Here is a 25484-nt window from a genome sequence, read left to right on the forward strand (position 1 = left end):
GTAAACAACTGCCATTGAAATGCAATTACCACATTATTGTCTATTTAGAATAGAATGCCGTTACGGTATTGTCATTGTACAACAGGTATACAGTGAAATTGGGAAAAATCTGTGCCAACCAGAGCACAAACACTGGTCTCGCGCACACTAGTCATCTGCTCTAACCACTGAGCTAACTGACTATTGGTCCCTTGAACTTTGCTGAATGACTCTCCATGTAAAGACTCTCTAAACTTTTAACATACTGGTATGTTATTTTCATGATATTTTGACTTCATCCTTATCAAGTAAAGACTTTTAAAAAAAGCAAAAAAATACATTTTATTCTTGCAATTGTGTACAGTATTTTTTTTACTCCTCCTTGTGTGACTTAAAACAAATGTATTATCCTTGTAATATTCTGACTGTATTAGTCTTATATTATATTTGCTTCCTCGTAACATGATTTTTTATTATTATTATAATTCTCACCACATTACACCTTTTCCTCCTCCTAATGTTGCCATGTTATTTAAAAAAAAAAACATTTTTGTAATATTCAGACTAATAAGATTTTATTCTAGAAAAAAAAAAACTAACTTTTTTTTACATGCAGAACACTTTTTTTTCTTTTTTTTTACTGGCGGGAATGGGCTTCCATCCTCATCTGACTATGATGGAACAATATGAAATTCGCCTTCAAATGTTGCCATTTTATTTAAAATAAAAAAAATAAAAACATTCTTGTAAATTCCAACTAATATTAAATGGTTATGATGTTAAGATTTTATTCTTGAAAATAATTCAGACATTAAATAATTCTCACATTACACCTTCCTTTTTTTCTTTTTTTTAGTACTATTTTCATACTGTTTTGTCCTCATCTGACTATCATGATACAATATGAAAATCGCCACATTGAGATGCCTGTGGTGTAAAGCTGCACTTGAGAGAGAGCCAGCAAGCGATGTGTGTCAGTGGCTGTATGAAGTGCCTGAGTGCTGACAAGTGTTTTGATTGAACGCCATGCGGCATCATGAGGTGACGAGTTTGTGAACACGCACGTTGTCATCATTTACATCAACGTGCCCGTCCATCCCTGGCGGGAGGAGGCTGACATTGGAGGGGCAGTCAGGGACATAATTCAAGATTAACTCTCACACACACTACTGGAATGCTCTCACACACAAGTGACATTTTTTTCCACTCACATTCACAAGTGAAACGTTTTCGCGTACACTAGACGCTATTATTGAAACGTTGTCACTCTCAGCCATGCAAGTGATTTTTTTTTCATACACAAGTGAAACACATTTGCCTTACTGGAATGCTCTCATGCACACTACTCAAATGCTCTCACACACAACGAATATGGTGTATTGGGTTAAAAGAAAATTGAAGCTACAGTAACGTTATGCTCAGTTTAAACATTTAATTTAGTGATTCTTCATGTACCACTAGAGGGAGCCCATGTGCCAGTAGTCAATTATCAACTGCTGGTCACATGACATACGGACGCCATCTTGTTACCCTACTGAAAACCGAGTTGGCCAAACTCTCTATATATAGCTCTGACATGTAGTACTCGTACCACACTGAGGATACACGTGTATGTAAGTGAAAAACTGCCATTTGTGCGAAAGACCGCATTTCAGCAGCGTGTGTGCGAGCTAATCCTGAATTACGTCCCTGACTTGCAGAGGAAAGACGGAGACTCAATTAACGGCATCTCAACGTCCCCCCAGTGTTCTCCTGTCATGCTATGTGTGAACGACCGCAGATGGCAATTTGATGCCGAGCCATAATAATGCTCATTAACTGGGAGGGCGAGCCGGCGTGGATGCGATTACCGGTCTGTCACGTTCCCTCGCCCTCACCAGCTTCCGACTCGTCTGATGCGCAGCATATCAAGATCCGCTCCAAGGCCGTGCCTCCAATCCAAAATGTTACTAAACAGTCCGTTGCCCAGGCTGCCCAAATGTGCTGAATTGGGAAATTAGAATGCGGCGCAAACGAGTCCTGCTGCCATTGTTTTTATGCACACAAGCAACAAAAAGCTGCTTGCTGTTTATCTCATTGGCAGCTGGATGGATGAGAGAAGGTTTATCCTCGGACTGGCTTCCGCATTATTAGTGCGGCGGATATCAGCAAAAGGACGTCATATGAGGACAATAGGCGCCTCACCAGCATATTGCTAGACGTGCAGCCTGTTTCCATGGTAGACATGGAAATACAGTGGAACCACAGGACTGGCTATGAAGTGGAAGTCAAGTCAAAAATGTTCTTTGCAGTAATATGTTCTACGTATGCCAACAAGTCACGCTACAGTATTCTTTTAATATTAAAATATTATATTAATATTGCATTTGATCACTGCTATGTGAAAAACACTTGTGTAAATATTTGTCATTTGTTAAACATTTTTATGATTTTGGGATTAAACTAAATGCAGACATCTCAAAAACATGAAAAAATAGGGGGGAAGGGGGTTGTCATAAGTGTTTTTCACATAGCGACGATTTGTCGAATAAAAATAAAGCAGATTATTTAATCAATTTAAGGGCACAGCCATTATGACATTCTACCAATTGATGTCAAAGTGCCCTCGGGCTCGCATTGCAAATGTCATGGCTCACCTGTTTTCTGGATTTGGCCACGTGACACAAATTAAAAATCTTGTAACATTACAGCTTATTTTGCCAAATAGTTTTACTCTTATTATATATTTATATATAAAACCACATATGGAAATGTGTATAAGCATGTGCCTTTAAGAGGCAGTGAGAGCAGTGGTTAACAGCAGCTCCTACGTGAGTGCTTTGAATGTCTTTGACTGTTCTCCCAGGGTTCAGTGAATGGCTGAAAATATCATCGGTGACTCTCCTTTCCCACATGTGAGGGCATTGCAGTAAGGAAGTTCAGTACACTGTAAAAAATCCATAGAAAATCCACACTTGTTTGCTGTGCTAACCACTCGTCAACTGTGCCCACCACAGCTGAATCCAGCTTCAAGAAATAATGTAACACTACAGGGCAGCCTAACTCAAAATTAAATAAAACAGTACACCGCGATACAAACCCAAGTTGTCACATGGCGCAGACAAGAAATAATAAATGGCTTCCCCCCTCCACTCCACAATCTACGTTTTCTTTCACTAGCCACCCCCGCCCCCCCTTTCCCCCAGAGGCAGTCTTATGTAACTAAAGTGCCTGGTGTTGCACATGCGGACATAAATAATCAAACAGTCAGTCGGTGGGAGGGACTCGGAGACAGCATTTCATTTGATTTGTTTGGCCCTTCAAAAAAAAACAACTCTCTTCTAGTCACGCCCCTCCCTTGTGCCGAGAGCTCTCCGTGGTTCTGAAGCAGCGGTGGCCCAGGTGCTGGCGGCAGGAGAGCTGCTGATATGGATGACAGCTTACGTAATGCCATGCATTGTCATTGTGCGTGTGTATTTTGCTTAGTCCATCCTAGGCATGCACAGGTAATGTTCTGAGGTTGGCAGACAAATACTTCCTAAATACTCACTATCAGCCCTAAGCTACACCGGTGTCGACCCGAGACAATCTTGTCAAAGCAGTGGTGGGAGGTCCCTGGTCAGGCTTTCACTAGCACTGACCTAGTCCACATCCATCCATCCACTCATCCATTTTCTACAGTGCTTGCAAGAGCTTGAGTTAGACTAGCCCTCTAAATTCCAATTCACCATCACCGAACTTATCATTTTGATCAAATTGGTACTCCTGGTACTTTTCCGGAATAAAGACGTCAATTCCAAAAAATAAAAATTCCAATTTCATCTAAATGGTAAATGGAGTATGCTTAAAACTTACATTTACAAAGAGCACGCTGATGCATTTTGGCCACCACTTCTAACTCTAGGGTTTTTTTTCTTTTGAGTTTGAAATGCCATGCTTTAACCAGAATCCCTTGGCGTACCACGGCCAAACATAGAACCTGAGGTCGTTTGTGTCTGTTGATGCTGAAAATAAATCCTTGTTCGGTTGGCCCAGCTACATGGCTTCTGGCTAGCGAGCTAGCGAGCTAGCTGCGGCAATGTTTATCCAGAGGTGAAGATGGCTAACTCCCTTCATTTGTTGTTGTGTGTGACGGACGGAGTTTCATTGAAGTCTCATTGGCTGGCTAACTATTCCCTGGCCTGGCAAGCCACACCCACTTTCTTGAAAAAGAAATTGGGTCTGGACAGGCGTCCATAGACAGCGATTCAAAACCGTCCGAAAATAGGCCGGCCAATCAAATTTGTCTATTTGCGTGATGTCGTCTACGTGAGCAACGTCACTCTTCACTCTTCAAGTTTTTCCCGCAACAACGGCATAAATCCTTCACTACTGTCTCTTTTCGGCTAGTAGCCATGTTGGATTTTTACTCCGTCTCCGCAAAAAAAAAAAAAAAAAGACTTCAATGAGTCGCTTTTCTGACGTCACATCCGCTCTTCGCTCATTGGTTCATTCCACTGTCTTTTATATCAAGTTTGCCCCGCAAATGTCTGGATTTCCAGGCTAAATATTCCCAGCCGTCGTCTCACTTTTGTGCTTTGGCTCGCGAACGTAAACTTGAGATGAGCATTGTATAGTGATAGTGACTCAACTTCACGACACTTCACAACAAACAACAATTTGACAGATAGTGAACAATTTTTTTCATAAAATAGGATTCACGCTGTCACTCCCAATTAATGCTTGCTGTCAAACTACACATAAAACAAAGACAATTACACATTGTGTTTTTAAAATATCCACACAACTTATATTAACCTTTGGTACTTTGGTCCGCTAGCTAAATGCTAATGTTGACACATAATGAAAACCATCATTGCCCACAATTCGCATGTATGTGGTGGTGTTATGATGCTTTAAGCAATGGATATTTGAACACAAACAGTGTATTACACCAGTAAAAACAATGACTCACATACAGCCAAGCAATTAGTCATACTTGTGACACCAGTAGGAAGGAAACCTAGACAGATTGGCCAAATATGGTCAACAGGGAGCTTCAGATAAGGCGCCGCTTTATATGGCAGATGCACTTTTAGCTGTTTGTAATATCCCACTGAGGGGCGAACATTTTAATGTTTTTTTCTTGTCGCAAGGACATTTTGAACATGCTCAAACTTTCCTAGCGACAAAAACAAAACATTAAAACATTAGGCAAACATCTGGCAAACGTGACCTTGAACAAACTCTGACAAGAAATCAAGAAATCAACATTCGCTAGCTTCGCAAACGTTGGCAAACTAACACCCAGCCTTAAGCCTAACACCCACATGTGCCAAAGCCATCTAAGAGAAAGTCTAGGCCACACGGATGACATATATTTTTAATGAATGACAGATAAATTTGCAATTTTTTTTAGCGTGTAAAATTTGCAAAGGAGCATTATATTGGGATGGTGTGGCTGTTCACAACATAAGCGATAGCAATTTAGAGTGTAATACCAACTTGAACAATGCGGTATGTAAGATATAGTATGGATCTTTCAAATATTACAAAGTATTGACATCTGTGGTTTGGTACACATTTTAAAAAGTATTTTTTTAGGGCCACTTTTTTTCTTATATATATAATTAGGCCACGGAAATAAATCAATGCCAGATTGCCATTAGATAAATGTAATCAGTTTCAAGTTATTTCATTGAGTATACAGGGTGTTTTAATGACTTATTGTCCGCTGTTATCATATTTTTTATAGTGACAATATGAGAGTAAACACAGTGAGGGTGTGAGATAGAAGCTCGAAACTTGAAGCGGCACCGCTCTGGCCGCCATTTGTATGCTCAGCACACTTGGCCCACACAGTGCAGGGACTCGCTCTCTGTCCTGTTTACACTTTTATTCTGCAGCACTTTCAGGGTCCATCACACACAGCACACAAACACCAAGCATATATGTTTCACATGCCTGGCACTGCATTTGTGTCTTGCGAGGACGTTTTGTAGTACATCACAGTCAACTTGTCATCTAGATGCCATCCATCTACAAAGTATCAGACTCTGTGTTAAACCTCCTTGAGGACTGACACAGTGGCCATCCATTTTCTATAGTGCTTGTCCGCATTAGGGTCACAGTAAGCCTATCCCGGCTGACTTTGCGCGAGAGGCGGGGTACACCCAGGACCGGTCACCAGCCAATTACGGGTCACATATAGACGAACAAGCATTCAGACATTCTATAGACGATTTGCTGAGTTAACCTAACATGCATGTTTATTGGATGTGAGAGGAAGCCAGATGACCCGGAAAGTGTCAACTGCACACATGAAGGGTCTGAGCTAAGACTCAAACCAGAACCTCTCAACTGTGAGGCAGACATGCTAACCACTAGGGTACTGTACACACACGAGCTTGAAAATGTGCATGCATTCTCCAAATGGTCGTGTTTGACCCTTACCTGTGTCAAAGTGAGAGCTGAAGGCAAAACTGGGATTGAAAAACGCTGACGACATGATCACGTGCAGAGTTAAGAGCATCCTCCCCCGAAGACAAAACAGCCTATAAAATGATTATTTCTTTAAAATGTGACGAGAGTAATTAAATTAAAAAATGAAGCTGATTCAGAGTCCAGCTTCTTTGAAGGTGCGCAGCAAGATTTTCTCCCTCAAAGATGTGGAGGCAGACGTGGACACTCATATTTGCGTTGGCACATCTGTATGGTCACCATAGTCCTTTTTAAAAATTAAAAATAAACCCTCGTTTCTTCACGTTTTACGGCGCACCTGATCGTCAAGCTGATCTCTCCACACCAATCAAATGAGCAACATCTATTTGTAAATAAATCCCTCAATATCAGGCAAGGTCTCGCTTCTTTTTCCCTGTAATGGCGAATCCTGACTGTGTTGTTTCATTCAAAATCACAACAATAATAAAAAGGACCAACGGTGCTTGTCTTCGTTCAAGCTTCGCAGCGGAACGTCCTGCGCCAGAGTCAAGTTCACAAATGTACGCAACTATGGCCACTAATTCAACTTTCAAAATAAAATAGTAGAACTGGCGTGTGAATTGGATGCTTTTATTTTGACGACGGTAAACGCGTGGCTGTTCGCGGACCATCTAGAGCTTGAAGCAGCTGGCTGGCGCAGCTTTGCGCTGGAGGAATCCTGACTGCGGTCGCGGTTCGTGTGGGATTTCTTCGCTCGTGGCATGCGGAAGTGATAATGTCACGTGTCGCACAGATTGGTCCTCGCTTCACGACGATCAATGTGTTCCTACGTTGATGGCCAACGTAAGTCTGAACCTATATTAACGCAGTGGTAAAGTCAGAACTATTTTTATGAGGAAACTCTCATTTGTATGAGGAAACGACGTGGCAAAATTACAGTCTGAATTTAAGTAGTAGTAGATTTTTTTTTGACAAAGTAAAGAGTAGACGAGTCCAGAAAGATTTACAATGCAGGGAGTAAAATTCAAAAATAAATAAATATATAAACACTCAAAGGTCTGATATTTACTTTGTTACTTCCCAGTGCCCACCACGGCACAACGGATAATGATGCAACTTGAAACTGACACACGTGATAATAAATAAAATTTAAGAAAAAACGTGGAATGTGAAATTATTTAAGAAAAAAAGTGGAATGTGAAATATGTGATAGATAGATAGATAGATAGATAGATAGATAGATAGATAGATAGATAGATAGATAGATAGATAGATAGATAGATAGATAGATAGATAGATAGATAGATAGATAGATAGATGGATGGATGGATGGATGGATGGATGGATGGATGGGGGGCAGGAGGGCGGACAGACGGACGGACGGACGGACGGATGGATGGATGGATGGATGGGTGGATGGATGGATAGATAGATAGATAGATAGATAGATAGGTAGATAGATAGATAGATAGATAGATAGATAGATAGATAGATAGATAGATAGATAGATAGATAGATAGATAGATAGATAGATAGATAGATAGATAGATAGATAGATAGATAGATAGATAGATAGATTTCCCTTGAGGGCTATAGTGATTCAAATAGGTAAGAAAATGTCACCTTAGTGAGCACATTAATTGTGTGGTTATTATTCTGGTCATTATTTCACATTATGAGCATTAGTTGATGTGACCAAAAAAAAGAGTAAAGGTTTCAATTGGCTTTCAATCACATGAAAGTGATGAGATGAGGTGGAGAGACGCAAGTGAAACCGAGTCTTCACGCTCGGCTAATGAGGCGTGGACTCGCTTCTGTCCCAGGATGCACCTGCAGGCCTTTTTCTTCTCCACGGCTCCACGCAAATGAAAAGGTCAAGTTTCACTTCTGTCAAATCCTGCTGAACTCACACTGCCTCCCCACCTGGAAGCCCCTCGGCCCATCGTTACAGTGACAGTAGAAATGTACAGTAAGTAACTCTCAAGAGAACATTATGGTGTGCATGAGGAAATTTTACATAAACAAATATGAAGCACACATGTTAATACTGTGGCGAATGAGACAATTTCCAGGTTTTTTGCTTTGAAAAAGGGCAAACAGTCCCCGTGTTTTCCCTGAAAGTTACAGCGAGAGAGAAGTACAATCGACATGTATCCCTGAAAGCCAACAGGGTTCTTGCGCTGAGATTGACCATTTAACAATAGATATCCTCAAATCAATCTTCATCTTGCTTTGAGATGGGCAAATAAATTCCTGAATGTTTGAAGATGATTGGTTATAACAGGTTGTTAACCTGACAAAACGCGCTCCAGCTACCTAAAAGTCAGTACAATTTTAAGATGGGCAAATAATTACCTATACTGAAAGTTTGGAAAAAGATTGGTCAAAACAAATTGTTCGTCCGCCAAAGCACTCTATGCTGGAGATTCTGAAACATTCATTTGCATTCTTGCTTTGAGATGGACAATACCCAAAGAATATCCTTGAAAGCCAATTAGATTCTTTCTTTGAGATGGAAAATTTGCCAAGGGTGTGCTTGACAATCAATGGGATTCTCGCTGAAAACCAGTAGGATGTTTTTCTTTGGGTTGGATTTTATTTTTTTTTTTACTAAACATAACCTTGAAATCAATTGGATTTTTTCCTTTAAAACTGACAATTCACAATGAATATCACTGAAAACCTAGGATTCTTGTTTTGAACGGACACTTTTGAGCATTGAAATGAGAATTATTTGCCATGGATATAATTTGAATATTGAAAATTGCTCTGATATGGAAAAATTTTAGTCTACTCAAAAAAACCTTAAAATTATTGTAAATATTTTTGATGAGATGAATAATTTCCAAAGAATTCTTAAAAATCGTTGGGGTTTTGCTTTATAATGGAACACTTAACCTTGATATACTTGGATTCTTGCTTTGAGCTGGAAAATGTGTCTTGCATACCGCATGAAATGAGAGCATGAATAGTCGAACTCCTCCGGTTGGATGAGGTGGCTTGGGCATCTGATTAGACACCTTCTTGGTGAGCTTCTCGGCATGTCCCATCAAGAGGAAGCCCTGGGGATGACCCAGGACACCCTGGAGGCACTTTATTTCTCGGCTGGCCTGAAAACACCTCAGGTTCCCACGAAAGAGCTGGATGAAGTGGTTGGGGAGAGGGAAGTCTGAGCTTCCATGCTTAGGCCAACATGACCCTGCATAAACAGAAGACAATGGATAGATGGGATAAAATGATAAAAGATGAATGAATAGTGACACGTGCAGCTACCCTCCCCCCAACCCCCGCCTCCCTCCCAGCCGCTCTGATACTTCCTCTCTGGCTCCTTTAAAAGCAACAAGTCTCTTCCAGCGCCCTGTACTGACGTTCCCGGACCGTTCATCCACACCATGCTGGGGATCTTCTGCCTTCTCATTGGCGCTCTGACTTGTGAGTCCATCTCTGGTATTTCTGCTCCTCGTGTTGGAGTTGGGTGACAGTAGTTGTTTTGTGTCTTGTGACAGATGGCAATGCCAAGGTACTGACCCAGACGCCGGCGGCCCTGACAGTTCCTGTAGGACAAGAGGCTGTTCTCAACTGCAACATTCAGAGGGATGACAGCACTGTTGTCAGTTTTTATAAACAGATTCCCGGAGACGCGCCTCAGTTTATTCTGTATTATTACCATACGCACTCCTCACCTAGCTTTGGAGCGGGATTCTCCTCAAATGGTTTTGACTACTTGACTGAACCAACAAGGATGGGGAGTTAATAGAAACAAGTGGATTTTCACATCAGCATTTTGGGATTAAAAGCAAGTGTCATGAAGCGGCCCAGCGTGAACGTAGAGAAGACTTCTTCAGCCTTGTCAGTTTTTGTACGACAGCGAGCACAAATGAAATCGCAGTGGTAAGTGCGTACTTTGAATTTGTCACAAAATGAACTGCATTACTTCATCTACTAAATGTCTAGTTGAATACATTTGAACAAGGATTGCTCTTTTTTTTTTATGTTTCACTCGAGAGTCAATCTTATGGAAAGATAATGATCAGCTAAAAAAAAAACGATAAAAATGTTCAATTTTACAGCTTTTCATTCATTTTGTATATTATTTTGTTGCATTTTTGTATTTTTATTTTTACTTTTGATATGCTTGATAAAGTATGGATTTTTTTAAATATCAATTTTAGTATAACAATTTTCACATTATTAGTGTTTTTGCTTTGTTATGAACCCAAACATTTATTTATTTATTAAAATAACCTGTTATTTATTTATTGTAAATGGTATCCATGGCATTATTTTATGAGGATGATATATTAGTAGTGTGATTGAAGTGGCTTAAAATATAATAATAAAATATTATTACTATTATTATTATTACTATTATTATTATATATATTATAGTTTTTTAAATATTGTACTTTTTATGTCAGTAATGTGCTTGCCTTTGCTATGCATAATAGCATTTATTTACTGTATGTTCTAATATTTAATAATTATTTTACTTATGTAGTTTTTCACTTGTTAGAACTACACTCCCTTAAATAATGCAGTTATTTTTGCCATGCAGTGGCACAGTAATAATTTATACTTGTGTTTCATGTAGCTATTGTTTTGTTTTCTGTTTTATTTATGTCATTTTCATGATTCATTCATTCATTGTTTATTTATTTCAGGCAGCAATCAAAATCAACAATTTATCATTTTCTCCAGACAATGCTCAACTAAACCTAGCCTGAAAAGGAGTGGGAGGAAGAAAAACTTAAGTCCCACCCCCAATCTCATTAATATCAAACTTTGAAAACAAATTTAGCTACTTTCGCGCAAGCTTGCAGTAACCAACAGCGGTTTCCATGAACAACATCTACAACAGAACTAAAAACAATGTGTTAATTAACTAACATGACATCAAAAGCTCATACCACCAATGGTAATAAAAAGCAACAATACCAGCTTGGGTAAGAGACAAACCAGAAACAAAACAAAAGTGCAAACAGCACATATCAATAATTCTAAGACAAAAGTATACCGACAATGGTAATGGATAATATGCCCGCAATGATAAACAAGCAGCAAGCATATACTATCGTAATAAGATGGAAGATTTGATGTAAGTTTAAGATGCACTCTCCAAATACTGAAACCAAACCATATGTTTATACAACAGTTTGAATCTGTGGATGTTGTGGCATTGCTTGTGTTGTACATTTAAACTCTTCCTAAGTTTGACCCCACACACAGACACACACAAAAATTTACGAACAGGTCTAAATGTAGGTAATATAAAATCTTTATATCCTCTCAAGTTATGATAGACGTTTTCTTTTCTTTTCTTTTTTAAATATAAATATTTTGTAAGTTATTAGGTAGTCATTCGTGAAATGCTTTATATAAGAGTATTAAAGTATTAGACTTTATAAGGTCATGTCATTCTAACAACTTTGACTGAATAAGCAGACCATGTGTGTGACCAGAAAAAACAACTTTATGAATGATCCGTGACGTGTTATCCAAATTATTATAAGAATTACGCAAATTGAAGCGGGCGCTATGGACCGTTGATTCCGGTCAGAGAATCAGGAGTCTAGAATGTTTTGAATGCTTTAATGGCAGCAGGTGGACTATTATTTACATTAGCATTGTATGCGTGTGTGTGTGTGTGTGTTTTAAAGATTAAAGCAATGTTTTCAAGCCTAAGCCTAACCCTTCAAAATACTCAATACTATGACAATGTTTTATAAAACATTATTAATTAATCTTGCAAATATTGAACATTACTGAATTATTCATGAACAATGCAATTGTTTTATACATTATAAAAAAATAATTAAAAATAAGGGTAAAATATTATGTAGTATGAATGCTCCAAAAAATAATTTATAAATTAATAGAGGGCTTCTTCAAATGAGTTACTCATCAAAACATATTGTTTGATGGTGAATGCTAAAACTAACTCAGTACTACGTACGTAGATGTTTGTATGAAACCCTACAAATGTAATGTGCACATTTTTGTCTATTTTTAATAGACTCACAGATGTCACTTGTTTGTATCCCCTTTATTGACATGAGGGTGTTGGGTCACTGAAATTCAGATGACATTAGTCTTCGTTCAAATACAATGAGAGGTTTGACTTCAAATTCCACAGTATATATATTATCAAGTGAGCAAGTTCCCTAAACAGTCCCTTCTTTTTTATCCTTTGAGAATTGCACGTATGCTGCACTCTAGTGGCTACAAATGACATAGCATTGCAGAGGTTGTTAAAAACGACATATGCCTACTGCATCTTATATATTTTTTTCACATATTTTAAACAATTCCCAGGTGTATTGATAATATGTCTGTGAGGTGTATTTTCAGAAATATGCTGACAGCTAAATATTTATGTAGTTTTACACTTGATGGGTGGGCAAGATTTGAATACAAGCCATTAAAAAGTCATAATCCAAAATACTGTCCACCCTTGAAGAAATATATTAACATATAAACTCATATTTATGTAAACAACTGCCCAACTTTGACTTTGCAATGCCTCACTAAATTAATTCTTAACAAAAATGCCATAGTTGACAAACAGCATCATGGTGGACTAAACCTAAGGCAATGGCTATTTGAAAACAATGCAAACATGTAAATAGACAACAGCACAATAGCCACAGATATATATTCTCTATCCTCTGCGAAAAAGAGACAATATCGTTGCAGAAATGAGTAATGGTGATTTTTATTTGTTTGTGTCTGTATGACTATATTGTACTGCCCCCAGGTGGCCAAGGCAGGCACACCAGAAAGCAGCACAATTAAGTGAATTGAAGCATTAGTGTACAGGTATTGATAGCAACCATAAAGGGAAGAAAACAGCACTAGGACCTGTGCGGTCCCCTTCTTCTTATTCTAATTGGCTGCAAAGGCCTCATCTGGGCCAACTTGAAAGTGGCGCCAGGTCGACCCCTCTGCATGAAGCTGCCGTCCCTGACGCGGTCCACGAAAGCCTCCACACCATCGAACTTTGCCGTGAGACTCGCCAGGTCATCCTTGAGGTTGTTGAACTGTCTGTGGAGCTCCCCCAGAGCGTCTGACAGTGGCGCGATCCTGCTTGGACACGCATGCACGCAGTGGCCGGTGTTAGATATTATAACATTTTTAATACTTCATTTTATTTTATTAACCATTGTTACACACTATGAACAACCCAATTCTTTATATTAACCTTGTCGAAATGTTTTGTGTCCTGTGCAGAGCAGATGGTGTTGATTTCGGTATAATCTGACCTTAAACTGGGTCATACTATTTAGTCTAAAAAAGTTCCTTCTCGGCGCTTTGTACACGCACATTTCGGTCTTGAAAACAAAATTTGCTTTGAAATAACACACACACGCACTCTTTACTTTCTTCATCAGTCACGGCCACCGTAAATTTGGTTCAACTTGTTTGTGAGATTTTGTTATGGGGAAAAATAGAACCTTCAACTATATAACATATTCAGTCCCGAACACACACCCAAATCTGACCTTGTTTATGCCACTGCTCACGGAAAAGTACCAGAGAGTATGTTTAGTCTATAAATGAAAAGGAGGAGGTCTTTTTAACTATAAGAAGCTATTGTACACGTAGAAGAGTACATTTGACGCTCTGAATCCCACGATGTTTAAGTGATGATAGAGGCTGTTATTTGTCCAGAGATTCTCTGATTTTTATTAAATCATTTTTGCAAAAGGTGTATTTTTCTTACATTAAATCTATCTTCATTTTTGTAACACGCAAAGAGGACAAAATTCCTTAATTCCTTCACCGGTCAAGATCATTCCTTTTCCGTTAAATTTGGGTTCAGACTAAAAAGAACAAATAAAGTGCTGCAGGCAGATGCAACGTGATTGCTAGATTACATAAACACATTAGTCATCGCTGCTTTGATGGGGTTCCAGTTTTCCTTTGGAGCCGTCTTTGCGATGAACTCATCGCAAAATAGAACCGGCTTGCCTTGACCAACTGTGGTCAGACTGGTGGTGTTATGAATTCTGTGTGGCTGTGAGGAAATAATAATAATAATAATAATAATAGATAATAATAGATATTGCAGTTGATATTGAATAATTAATATTTTCAATGATTTGATATTGGATGGATGGATGGATATGGAGACGACTCACCGACTGTATTCAGGAAGGACAGACGCGTGGTCATTGATGAGCAGCTCCTTCACGCGCGTTAAAATTGCAAATTTCCAGTTGTCCAGTATTTGGGTCAGATTAGTGCAAGTTTTGGCATCTTTGTGTTCTATATACCAAAAAAAACATACATGTGTTTTTATACAATTGTTTGTAGAAAGAAAGCAACAACAAAAAAGTTATTCTTGCTGACCTTTCGGGTACCAACGCAGCATTTCCTGTTTCCATTCTTGCGATTGAACCACTGAGATGATACAGAGGAAGAGAAGAGCCCCTCGAATGTGCATAGTCACGTTTTTGTTTTTGTTTTTTGTTCAGGACCATTCATACACAAGACAGATCCTGCTTAAAATAAGCAAATAAATTCAAATCAAGATTAAAATGAAGTTAAACTGTAAAGTGTGTCGACACACCTCATTGGACATCATGATCATTTCAATTGCAATAAACTACCAAAGTTTCTCCTCTTACCGTTTTGCTCTCCTCGGGTCTCGGCAACAAAAACAACAATGTGAGTCAATCCTTGATACTGCACTTGATCATATCTGCCTCCTAAAAGCCACTCCCATTTCAGAGTAACATATGTTGCACAAAAACTACCAAAAACAAGCCAAAAAAGGCGTGTTCCACATCATCCACTGTGTGTTCTTTTTTTTTAAATTCCCTGCTCATGTTTTCATCAAGGTGGGCTTCAAAAGAGTGGCAAGGCTTCAGCCTGAACATTCTTACAACCCGCTGAAAGTCATTTTGGCCACACATCTGGGCAATGACACCACATGGCCTGCAATTTGATGATGTCATATCCCAAAAATGTATTGTTGGTGATAAATGTGTGTGTACCAGATGAGTGGATCCCTCCGGCTGGTGTGTGCTTTCCAGCCTGCATTTTGTCATCTTGACAAACTAAAACATTTTTTTTTGTAGAAGCGATTTTTCTTCATATAAATCATTAAGCTAATATTTAGTTGCACATGTATTGTTTTTGAAAAATGCTTTAGATCTGTGTTGCATGGAGCAGACAGTCTGATGGTTTCCTGTGAACTGCTGGTCCAGCCCAAGACAAATGGATTTTATACCACAAAAACTTTGAAACAACATTTTGGATGTTCTCTATTGGGTTAAAGTCTGGGAAGTGATGCCTTGAGATATGAAAGCTTTCACTTGCAAGTTGTTTAGATGCATACCGTCAATGGGGCAATGTAATATATTTATGTTTGCCTTGAGATACAAGCACAAATTTGAAATATGAATGTGTTTCACATGTTTACAAGGGATGGAAGCAGCACAGTTCCCGCCAACGTCAAAACACATTCAGAAATATATTTTTTAAATGTTTTTAAGGGGATGCTAAAATGTTTTTTCCATCAATTTCAAGGAGGAAGTATAATTTAGATACAAATGTTTTGAGATACGAGCTCATATCACAAGGCACAACTTTTCTCAGTGGCCTTCATTAAATTTTTAAATGTACAAGTTTTAAGTAACATTTACAATATCTCCTAACAATGAAAAATGTTCACCACAGTATATTAAAATTTAAATAAAACAATACTACTGAGCAGTCTACAAGATAATGATACAAAATATGTTTTAAATAATTTGATATACATCACCAACAACATGTATTTAATCGTGTACATACATGCTGAATGTAATGTCATATGATCCTAATTTTTTGCTTTAAACTATTAACATATCCAAAAATTTCCTTATATTTATATATAAACAATGTCAGGATTTTTTTTTTGGAACATATATTAATTTAAATGACTATTTTTATTCTTCTACAATTAAAAATGAATTAAAACACATTTGTTCAATTCACTATTATATGTTAATTTAATCATATTACAGTATAACTAATTTTACTGTACACAATGGATAATCAACAGTAAGTAAAGAAAATCTTCCTCAATGACTCTTGTGCTTGTTGTGATGTAACACACACACACACTGTGAATACTGTCTAATCCCCTCACTGTGACTCTCACATGATGAAAAAACCCGCATGCCTGACGGCCCCTCGCGGCCAAACGCAGCATGGTGACTGGCTGCGCCTGGGTTCACATGCTCTACTGCAAAACCTCTCTGTGCATGTCCCGCTTCATTTTTGCGACTGGCAAAAACAACACGTGTGGAAGATTGTCTCCCAGCCATGGACAGCATCAGGAGATATTTGTCGGCAAGAAGAGTCCCTTGGCCCTGGACAAGAATAGAAGAAGCACCAAATGAGTCCAGCCCGCTCATACTGAAGGTAAAACGTCAGGCTATTGTCAGATTGTTGTTCAGTACTCCATTTTCAGGAACTTTGTTTGTATCCGTACATACTTGCAAGTAATAAAAGTTACCCAGACTTAGATCTATTGTTGTCCAGTCAGAACCCTCTCCTAAATCCAAGTCAATCAATGGACATTGCGCTGCTCCAATATCTACACAGACGGTCAAAACTCTTCAGTAAGCCGCAGCCATATGTGTTGTTCTTTGTAGAGGATAAAGAATAGATACTTGTGAGTATTATTATATTATTTGTACATGTGAAGTGAATAAGCAATTCAAAAAATGGATTCAGTTTCCGTTGCTTAACAAATTATAACAACACGACACATGTTGACACACATACTACTCATTAGCCCATCCATGACAATCGGCATTGTTTGTTAGCATTAAGCAAGATGTGTATTTTTTTTTTTAGTGTTTAGTTTTGTATCGCAAGTCACCATATTTTCTTGTTTTCTGTCATGTCTAAGGGAGATGCGGGACCGCATGACACCACCGAGCTCCACCAAGTGGACACAAGCGGTGAACATGAGCCCGGATTCAACGAGATCCACCCCCGCGGCGGCTATTCGTTTATTGACTATTTCCTCAAGTACCTCCTGGTTCTTAGCAACCTGACATTCTCAGTCCTGGGACTGCTTCTTCTCACCTTGGGGCTGTGGGGCCTCATCAGCAAGGAGTCCTTCGCCCAGGAGAAAATCGGAAGCATAGGCACCGACCCGATGCTGTTGCTGGTGACTCTGGGCTTTCTGCTGGCGTTGCTCTGTCTGACGGGCTGCGTGGGCGCCTTGAGGGAAAACTGCTTCCTGCTAAAGCTGTTCTCCGGAATGCTGCTGGTGATTATCACGGCGCAGGTTTTGGCCATTATCGTGGTGTACAATGTGCAACAAGAGATCGGGAACGTCCTGCGTTTAGGCATGTTGACCGCCATGGCTCGCTACCAGGATGACCTGGATCTGAGATTCATCACAGATGAAATCCAGTCCAATCTGCAGTGCTGTGGAGCGGATACTTATCGCGACTGGGAGGTTAACATGTGAGTTGGGTCTGGTGTATTTGAACTTGAAGACCCTGTGAAGTAAAATCAAATATTTGATTCTAAATATGTTACTTTCTGTAGGCGTAAAAAGCAGGATGACAGAGGATGACAATGAATAATTTACTAATAATAATTTTGTACTTTGTTTTGTTCTTCTTGCAAATTTGCGTAAACTAGTGTGCCATCATCCAGTGGTCGAAAGTGGAATTACACCCAATATAGACAAGAGTTTTTAGGTTTTTGTTTTTGTTGATTCAGTTAGTTTTAATTAGTTTTTAGAGCAGTTTTTTTTTTTTAATGTTTGGTTATAGTTAGTTTTAGTATTAGTTTCATTTTTTTATGTATGGAGTGTTTGTCAGGTGCAAGATTTTTAAAAAGTCATTAGGTGAAGCAAACTACAATTCTCAAATGACTGCTTGACCTTCCTTCTTCTGGACATACAGCAATACCAAAATAAATACATTTAAAATAAACCTTGAATGCTCACATATTATAATAATTGACAAAGATGAAAGCTAAGGACATTTTAGTTTCATTAGAGTTAGTTTTCATTAGTTTTATGAACACAAGATGTAGCTTCAGTTACTTTTAGTATTTTAGAAAGCATCTTCAATTTTATTTTATTTCGTTAATGAAAATGTTTTTTCAATTTCTCTTGTAATTATGTTGTTAGTTTTCATTAACAACAATAACCTTGCTTTAGAGTGCCTCATTGTTGGCCATGAGTGCATTCACAGCACCCAGAGAAAGGCAGAACATTGGGGGGGGGGTGCTATTATTTGCATTCTATATAGTCTGAAGTGACAGCCAGATAATACTGTACGTTTATTTCCAAAAACCTTACTCTGCAGATACTACAACTGCTCGGCGCCAGGAGTTTTGGCATGTGGCGTTCCAGCAACGTGCTGCATCGACCCGCTGGAGAACGGAACCGTGTGGAACTCTCAATGTGGTCTAGATGCCCAAACGCTGGATGAGTTCAGCGCTCAGGGTGTGATCTTTCTAGGTGGCTGCTTGGGGGGCATCACGAGGTGGTTGGAACAGCACCATGGCTTGATTGGGACAGTGGCGCTGGTCCTGCTGGGAGTGCAGATCATGACTGTGTTTATCACCACCCGACTTCAACAGAGGATCCACTGGCATAAAGTTTATGCATAACCAGACGTTAAATGGAATTTAGTTCTGATATTGTGGGGGTGGGGGGGGGGGGGTTATGCAAAAGTGACTTTTTATTGCATGTACACATATTTGGGTCTCTGGTGTGCCTGCTGAGCCATCAAGTTTGAAATTAATTAATATATTTTTTTGTGAGCTACCTATTTCTGGAAATATGCCTGTAAGCAAACAGTTTAAATTGTGGGCCCCTTTTTTCTCCACCCATCACATGGCAGCTACCCGAATACAAGTTGTAAATGTTGTAATCCCCCCTTAACTCTCTTACACACACACACACACACACACACACACACACACACACACACACACACACACACACACACACACACACACACACACACACACACGCGCGCACACGAACACACAAACGAGTTGTAGCCTAAATAAAATTCAACATTGTTATGGTGTTGTTGCTGTCCAACACGTTACAAGCAGCCGGCATAGTAGTAGGAACTCATTGCAAATATCTTGTTAATAAATTAATAATTGAATACACGTGGATACAAGTGCAAGTACTTATAAAGAAGAGACTGGCTATTGTGATTGTATTGTATGTTAGGTGTAGAAATAAGTCGCCAAAGAGGAGAACAGGGCAACTGTATGGGTGCGTATGCACACGTGCATGAGTTGAACACGACCTTGTACACCATCACATTAATGAACCCAGTGTGTGTGTGCGTGTGTGCGCGCGTGCACGTGCGTGCGTGTGTTTAGAGGTTAAGTAATGGTTTAGTCCATAAAATCCAGGCAATATTAAAATACCAAGGTAAGGACACCTGCAAATGATTTGTGTGGAATTTGGTGTATTACGCAATTGTTTGTTTCAGACATTTCATTTTATAACATTATCTGTATTGAGTTTCAGATAGAACCTTTCGGATTTTAATTATACATAGGTTCTGTGACAACTTTCCATATGTTCCGGTTAAAAACAAAAATAATACGTTTACTACAAAAAAAAAGCTGTTGCACATCAGACAGACTGTACATTACAACAGCGATAACCTTTTCTATTTCGCCATCAAGTGGCTAACAGTGGCGTGACATTTCTCTTTTTGCCTCGATGATAAAATTATTCTTTATTATTTTTGTGTACATTAAAAACATCCAAATGTTGTCATTTATTTAGTTAATAACCTGCTGTGACGTGATTATAACCTCGAAAAGAAAAAAAAACATACAATTCCTACTCGCCTCTGACGTCATAGCTCATAGGTTAAATGATAGGGAAGCTGCCTCCACGTGAGGATATTGTTGATCTGTCTGTACTAAATGTGTTTAAATAACGACGTTCTTCGACATGGGAAAGAATAAGAAGCGTATAAACGACTCCAAGGAGGTGGTTGACAAAACCGGACAGCAACCGAGGTAATGTAAAGACGCTACGTTTGCCTGAAAGCAATTGTTAGCCTTAGCATGCTAATAGCTAGCTGTAAATCGGCCCTACCAAAGTTGAATAAACTTATCTCGCTGTTCTGAAACGTTTTTCGACATGACAGCAGACAGTAAACAAGCTATTTTCCATTGATAATTTTCTAATAAAAGTCAACCTTTCAACATGGCAGTACCAAGAAGCAGAAACGAGACGGCAAAGCCCCAAAAGACAACAAACATGTTGCGGACCACCTTGAGCACATCCCCTTCAGGCTGCAGGAGATCATGAAGAACAAGGAGAGGATGAAGAAAGGCTCTTCGAAAGCAAATAAATTAAAAAACGGTGATTTAAAAAAATAAACATTGCTCATTAACTACAATGAGTGTGTGAGGAAATAATGCATAATTTTCTGTGTTTAGCGCTCTTTCTTTCAAGAAAACCAGAGAAGTCCAAGGTCGCAGACATAGCTGTCCCGCGGTTCAAGCGAAGAAAGCTGGAAAGCGAGCCACAGTACAACCGGCGCATGGACATAGAGTCAAAGCATGTCCTCTTCCTCACCAACAACCAGGTGGAGAGGAAACCTGAGCTGGGTGAAGACGAACAGGAGAAGCCTGCTGACCACAGGAAGTCGGATAAAAAGAAAGAGTAAGCACATTCAGACATTGACTTGACTTACAATTTGAGTAGCCGCTCAAGTGATGTGATGCCCTCGCATGTGGACAAGGAGAGCCACAGTTACTGATGCACTTATGACCTTTTATTGAACAGGCGAAACGGTCAAACACACAAATGCAAAATGGATACACTGGCAAGGAATAAGTCCAACTAAACATTTTTTTCAGGGCTAGAATGGATAAATAGCATTTCAACCTTTCATGTTTGTTGCATGTTGTTTGTTGCCATAGATACGACAAACTGAGATTACAGAAGAAACAGCAGAAAAAGTTGGACCGACATGAGGCCCAGATGGAAAAGGAATTGTTCCAAGGTAATGCTAAATGCAGCTTTTTTGTTTTTCAGTCTTTCAAGCGGTAATTTCTCTTTCCAATAACTTTGTCATCAAAGCTGAGACTAGGGCTGCGCGGTAGAGACGTTATATTCAATATATGAATTTGCCTGAAGGTATGGATTTGGACCCTAACGTCAAACGTTAACGTCCGCTGCTCACCTTCCAAAGATGGGTCCTGCAGGTGGTCGTTGTTGATTCCCGTGATTCGGGCTCCAGCAGTTTGTCTCACAATTTACTCACGCTAGTTTTTGCTAGCTTCTGCTGCTAGCTTCCTCTATCCAAATAATAATTGGTAGTAATTGGTGGTAGGCTTGCACGTGCTTCAAAATGATGGCATTCTATTATTTCACCATTAGATGGCACTAAATTCTACACACAGTTGCTTTTATTTATTAAGTTTTTTGATGGATTTTGTTTTGTTTTGACTTGCAAGCAAGTATTTGAGATACAACCACTGTAGGTTGGCTATGCACGCAACTCGGCTTACTTCACTTCAGGCAGAAGTTTGACAGATGGTGAACAATTCTTCGTAAACAAGGCTTCAACTTGTTTATTGCCACTCCAAGTTGTGGTTTGCTGTCTAACTAACATAAAATAAGGAGAATCCCATAGGAGTGTAACATCACATGACGAAACCAAGAAAATAGGTTAGCATGCTTCCTTTGCATGCTAGCCAGGGGTTATAATAATTATGGATTTTTAAAAATTATTATTATAGTTAGTTTTATTTCCTTTTGACTTTTTATTTTTATTTTTAATGTAGTTACTTTTAATTAGTTATTAGTTTAATTAGGAAGTTTGTTAGTGTTTTTTGTTTTGTTTTACAGTAGTTTAGTTTTTCTTAAATTTAGTATTAGTTTTTTTTTTTTTTAAATATGTGGCATATTTGTAGTGCAAGATAATAAAAAAAAAAGGTTACTAAATATTTTGTAATAATGTAAACTACAATACCACTGTTCGACATTCGTTCTTATGTACTGTAATACCAACATAAAATACATTTAAAAAGAACTTCGAAAGCTCATGTATATTATTGGCGAAATTTAAAACTGACATTTTTACTATAGTTATAGTTAATTCCATAAAAGTATATGAAGATGCATTATGGAATTTGTCACTTTTTTTTTTACTTGTGACTGCCACATCTGGCCTAAAGCGTAACTGCAGCTTCAGTGTCAAGTTTGTGCATGGTGCGCGTGCGGCATGCGTGGACGTTCGCTCAAATAAACTCGGTTTTCTTGGAGTCTGAGCTGGAATTTTCGGCCTCCTCTTGTTTTTGTTTTTATTTCAAATTCCATCCCAATTGTGTCGTACGCTAGCTAACACACAACTACATGTTTGCGGGGACGAACGGAAGGGAAGATACAAGCTGATAGGCGCAGTTAGTCGCAGTTAAAAAGTCAGGACTCTTTGTACTCATCTGGGTGTTGGCGGAGCATGCATGATGTAGAAAAATCTTTCATATTTTAAACTCCGCAATGCATTTTTAACGAAAATCATTTTCAACTTTAGGTGAACTGTACTTTTTTGTTAACTATAACCTTGATGCTAGCATAGCAATGGGTTGATAATGATAACATGATCGGTTGAAGCAGAACTCGCTAAAAAAAATATTTTTTTAAGGTGAGCAGCGGTCGATCCATCCATTCTAAGCCTCAGTTTATTAGCACGATCCTTGAACATTGATTATGTCTCCACAAGGATACACAAATTCCCCATACAAAGACCAATGATTTTGCATTTCATGTTGCCAATAGAAAACTAATTCACGTATTTTTATTTTATTTTTAACTGTCAGAGTAAAAAAAAATGTGTATGTGTCCTGTAAAACATGACCTAGACAGGACTAAGCTAGTAAAACATTTTTTCTTCCAAGATGACATTCCCTTTGGCGAGGTTTCAATGGAACCCCCTTCACTAACCAGCAAACCCAGGAAAGCACCCATCAAGCCTCAGGTAAAACAAAACCCACCAATGAACACGTTCGCATGTCACGCGTCCAAGTCATAACACGTCAGCGTTCTCTCCTCTGCCTCCCGTCCACCCGAAGGGCGCCAAAGAGCTCCTCCTCAACTCGCTCCTCGGCCACTCGGTGACATCCACGGCAAAGCCATCCATGGCCAGGCTGAGGATCATGGAGGAGGAACGGCAGCGGGCGGTGCTGGCCTACCGCCACATGAAGAAACAGAGACTGCAGCAGCAGGAGGAGGCCAGGACTATGAAGCGCAAGGGTCCCCACTGATGGGGAACCACTACAAGATTATTTTTCTCAAGTGACTGACTGTGGATGGTTTTCAGGTAAAGGTGAGGCGGCTAAAGGTCGGGTAGAAGTGCACATTTGGATCCCCAGACTGGCAGGGGACATGTCCTGACAGGCAATTGCTCTTCTCCATTTTAATTGTGGCCATGTACTGTATTTATTTGTTGTTTACAATACACACGGAGTCCTCGGTTTACGATGGTATCAACTTATGATGTTCCGAGGCTACGAAAGGCATGCAATGAAGTAGTTGGCATTGGAATATTAATACAATTACAGTTTAGTTTTATAATTATGACCTGAAAGTGTAGGAATGGAACACGGTTGGAAACAGAGGTTGTGCAGTACTGCTGCGATGCCACTTGATGACAGTGTTTCAGAAAAATACATTTCATTTATTTGAAGGCAGGGACAGTGATGTCATGAAATTGTTTTGACACGCCTTGGTTGTATTGTAAAGGAGAATTAAACAACAGTAAAGCATATTTTTGCTGCTTTTGTAATACAAGTGAGCTGATGTCTTTTTGTGTTTTGCCATATCAAAATCAACACGTTTTGTGAGAAAAAAGCGAAACACGCTGTAATTGAGATTGACGTCCAAATTGTACCAATTTTAATAGGAAATAGTGAATTATTAATTTAAAACTTTTGGCACCTCATCAAATTTAAATTTGACATATTAATTCATTTCCTTTATTTGTTTTTCACCAAGTACCGCCTTAAAACATACTTGGCTATTCAAGTACCATCGTAATGACCAACATTAAAATACAGTAGCAAAGCAGGACCTAGTGTTTGTACCAGGGGCGGCTGCTGATCATTCGTGAAGGGGAAGCTCAATTTTGTTTACTGAGCAAATAATTAATTGTGTTTATTTACTGTAATTTTTTCTTTGTAAGGAAGACTAACAAATGGCTTTACCCAAATCTGGTTGACAAAGTTCATATTACCTGTTATGTGTAGCTTGTTGGCAGGTGGAGCTTCTAACGAGGGTACACTACTGTGTGACCGAGAGGGTAAGGGAAAAGAAACCGCAGAGTTACACGAGTCTCCAAACCGAATGCTAGTTGTTTTTAACCAAGTCGCTGGGGATTGGTAAAGTCTCCGGTCAGTTGAGAGCAATGGAATAAAAAACTTTTAAAAATGCCATGATGGAGGTTTATATTTCAACATCACCGATTCGCTTATTTCACTTCAATCAAAGAGACATTTCAATCAGCCAATCATCATGCAAAAATGGAGCGTCCAGGCCAGCCCACTGCCTCATTGACTCCCAGAGACGCTGGGCGTCCCGAGGGCGGAATAAAGCCCAGCATTATCCAATGACCGTCCAGTTTTGCATAGTGGAACAACCTACCCTACGCTTCTTCATAGAAGAAACCCTTGACGTTTAGCGTCCCGAGTGTGTCAAAGCACCGTGGCGTCATGTCAGCTACCTGTGATAAATAGCTGATCCTGAACCAAAGATGAATGTATTTTTTTGTGCATATTTGGTCAATGAAATGCACACACAGCAGTAAAGTTAGTCCTCAACATAAACACAATGGGTTCCGAGAGGTTGTTTGTAAGTTAAATTTGTAAGTCAAATGGAATAACATTTTGTTAAAAAAATAAATGTTATGAAATTATTAAAAAATAATTTATAAACATTTGTAAAAAAAAAAATAAATAAATAAATGAAAACTTTAATTGTATACAGTATATACTTTCTACACAGTACATAAATAAAAAAATAAAAATACATTAAATTACATCTATCCATTATCTGAACGACTCTTCAATTCAATTTTTACACAGTACAATGCAATAAAAAC

General features: G+C 38.9%; 4 protein-coding genes across 6 annotated transcripts in view; 2 read left to right on the forward strand and 2 right to left on the reverse strand.

Moving 5' to 3' along the window:
• The window catches only part of aatka (apoptosis-associated tyrosine kinase a), a 40814-nt gene extending 33891 nt beyond the window's left edge, over positions 1-6923 (reverse strand). The window contains exon 1 of the mRNA XM_077557971.1: positions 6391-6923. Coding sequence (XP_077414097.1) covers positions 6391-6469 — 79 coding nt within the window. The 5' untranslated portion in view covers positions 6470-6923. The remainder of the gene's footprint in view (positions 1-6390) is intronic.
• Positions 6924-10130: 3207 nt separating this feature from the next.
• On the forward strand, positions 10131-19015 carry tspan10 (tetraspanin 10). 3 transcript variants are annotated; one of them, XM_077558315.1, is made up of 4 exons: positions 10131-10269; positions 16574-16788; positions 17282-17847; positions 18702-19015. In XM_077558315.1, the coding sequence occupies exons 2-4, from the start codon at positions 16690-16692 to the stop codon at positions 19006-19008; spliced, it is 972 nt and encodes a 323-aa protein (XP_077414441.1). In that variant the 5' UTR covers positions 10131-10269; positions 16574-16689; the 3' UTR covers positions 19009-19015. The 3 variants fall into 3 exon arrangements, with proteins under 3 accessions (XP_077414441.1, XP_077414440.1, XP_077414442.1); XM_077558314.1 differs by lacking the exon at positions 10131-10269 and having other exon boundaries at positions 16021-16788; XM_077558316.1 differs by lacking the exon at positions 10131-10269 and having other exon boundaries at positions 16676-16788; positions 16913-17847.
• LOC144044104 (uncharacterized) lies at positions 13230-15621 on the reverse strand. Its single transcript, XM_077558319.1, has 4 exons — positions 15006-15621; positions 14728-14876; positions 14517-14643; positions 13230-13458 (listed from the first exon to the last, which is right to left on the reverse strand). The coding sequence occupies exons 2-4, from the start codon at positions 14819-14821 to the stop codon at positions 13230-13232; spliced, it is 450 nt and encodes a 149-aa protein (XP_077414445.1). The 5' UTR covers positions 14822-14876; positions 15006-15621.
• Positions 19016-20229: 1214 nt separating the features above from the next.
• On the forward strand, positions 20230-24155 carry ccdc137 (coiled-coil domain containing 137). The gene is made up of 6 exons (XM_077558317.1): positions 20230-20394; positions 20592-20743; positions 20821-21046; positions 21307-21389; positions 23287-23366; positions 23461-24155. The coding sequence occupies exons 1-6, from the start codon at positions 20327-20329 to the stop codon at positions 23650-23652; spliced, it is 801 nt and encodes a 266-aa protein (XP_077414443.1). The 5' UTR covers positions 20230-20326; the 3' UTR covers positions 23653-24155.
• Positions 24156-25484: the final 1329 nt, after the last annotated feature.

The sequence above is a fragment of the Vanacampus margaritifer genome, chromosome 2 (genome assembly GCF_051991255.1).
Source record: "Vanacampus margaritifer isolate UIUO_Vmar chromosome 2, RoL_Vmar_1.0, whole genome shotgun sequence".
In the NCBI taxonomy this organism is placed as follows: domain Eukaryota; kingdom Metazoa; phylum Chordata; class Actinopteri; order Syngnathiformes; family Syngnathidae; genus Vanacampus; species Vanacampus margaritifer.

Excerpts from the sequence above, each read along its gene's own strand:
- ccdc137 (XM_077558317.1), top strand. The coding sequence starts at position 20,327 with ATGGGAAAGAATAAGAAGCGTATAAACGACTCCAAGGAGGTGGTTGAC. Across the intron at positions 20,395-20,591 it reads AAAACCGGACAGCAACCGAG|TACCAAGAAGCAGAAACGAG; the intron begins GTAATGTAAAGA and ends TCAACATGGCAG. Across the intron at positions 21,047-21,306 it reads AAGTCGGATAAAAAGAAAGA|ATACGACAAACTGAGATTAC; the intron begins GTAAGCACATTC and ends TTGTTGCCATAG.
- tspan10 (XM_077558315.1), top strand. The coding sequence starts at position 16,690 with ATGGACAGCATCAGGAGATATTTGTCGGCAAGAAGAGTCCCTTGGCCC. Across the intron at positions 16,789-17,281 it reads CCAGCCCGCTCATACTGAAG|GGAGATGCGGGACCGCATGA; the intron begins GTAAAACGTCAG and ends GTCATGTCTAAG. Across the intron at positions 17,848-18,701 it reads CGCGACTGGGAGGTTAACAT|ATACTACAACTGCTCGGCGC; the intron begins GTGAGTTGGGTC and ends CTTACTCTGCAG.
- LOC144044104 (XM_077558319.1), bottom strand. The coding sequence starts at position 14,821 with ATGCACATTCGAGGGGCTCTTCTCTTCCTCTGTATCATCTCAGTGGTT. Across the intron at positions 14,644-14,727 it reads GCTGCGTTGGTACCCGAAAG|AACACAAAGATGCCAAAACT; the intron begins GTCAGCAAGAAT and ends TTTGGTATATAG. Across the intron at positions 13,459-14,516 it reads GTCCTTCCTGAATACAGTCG|GATCGCGCCACTGTCAGACG; the intron begins GTGAGTCGTCTC and ends GTGTCCAAGCAG.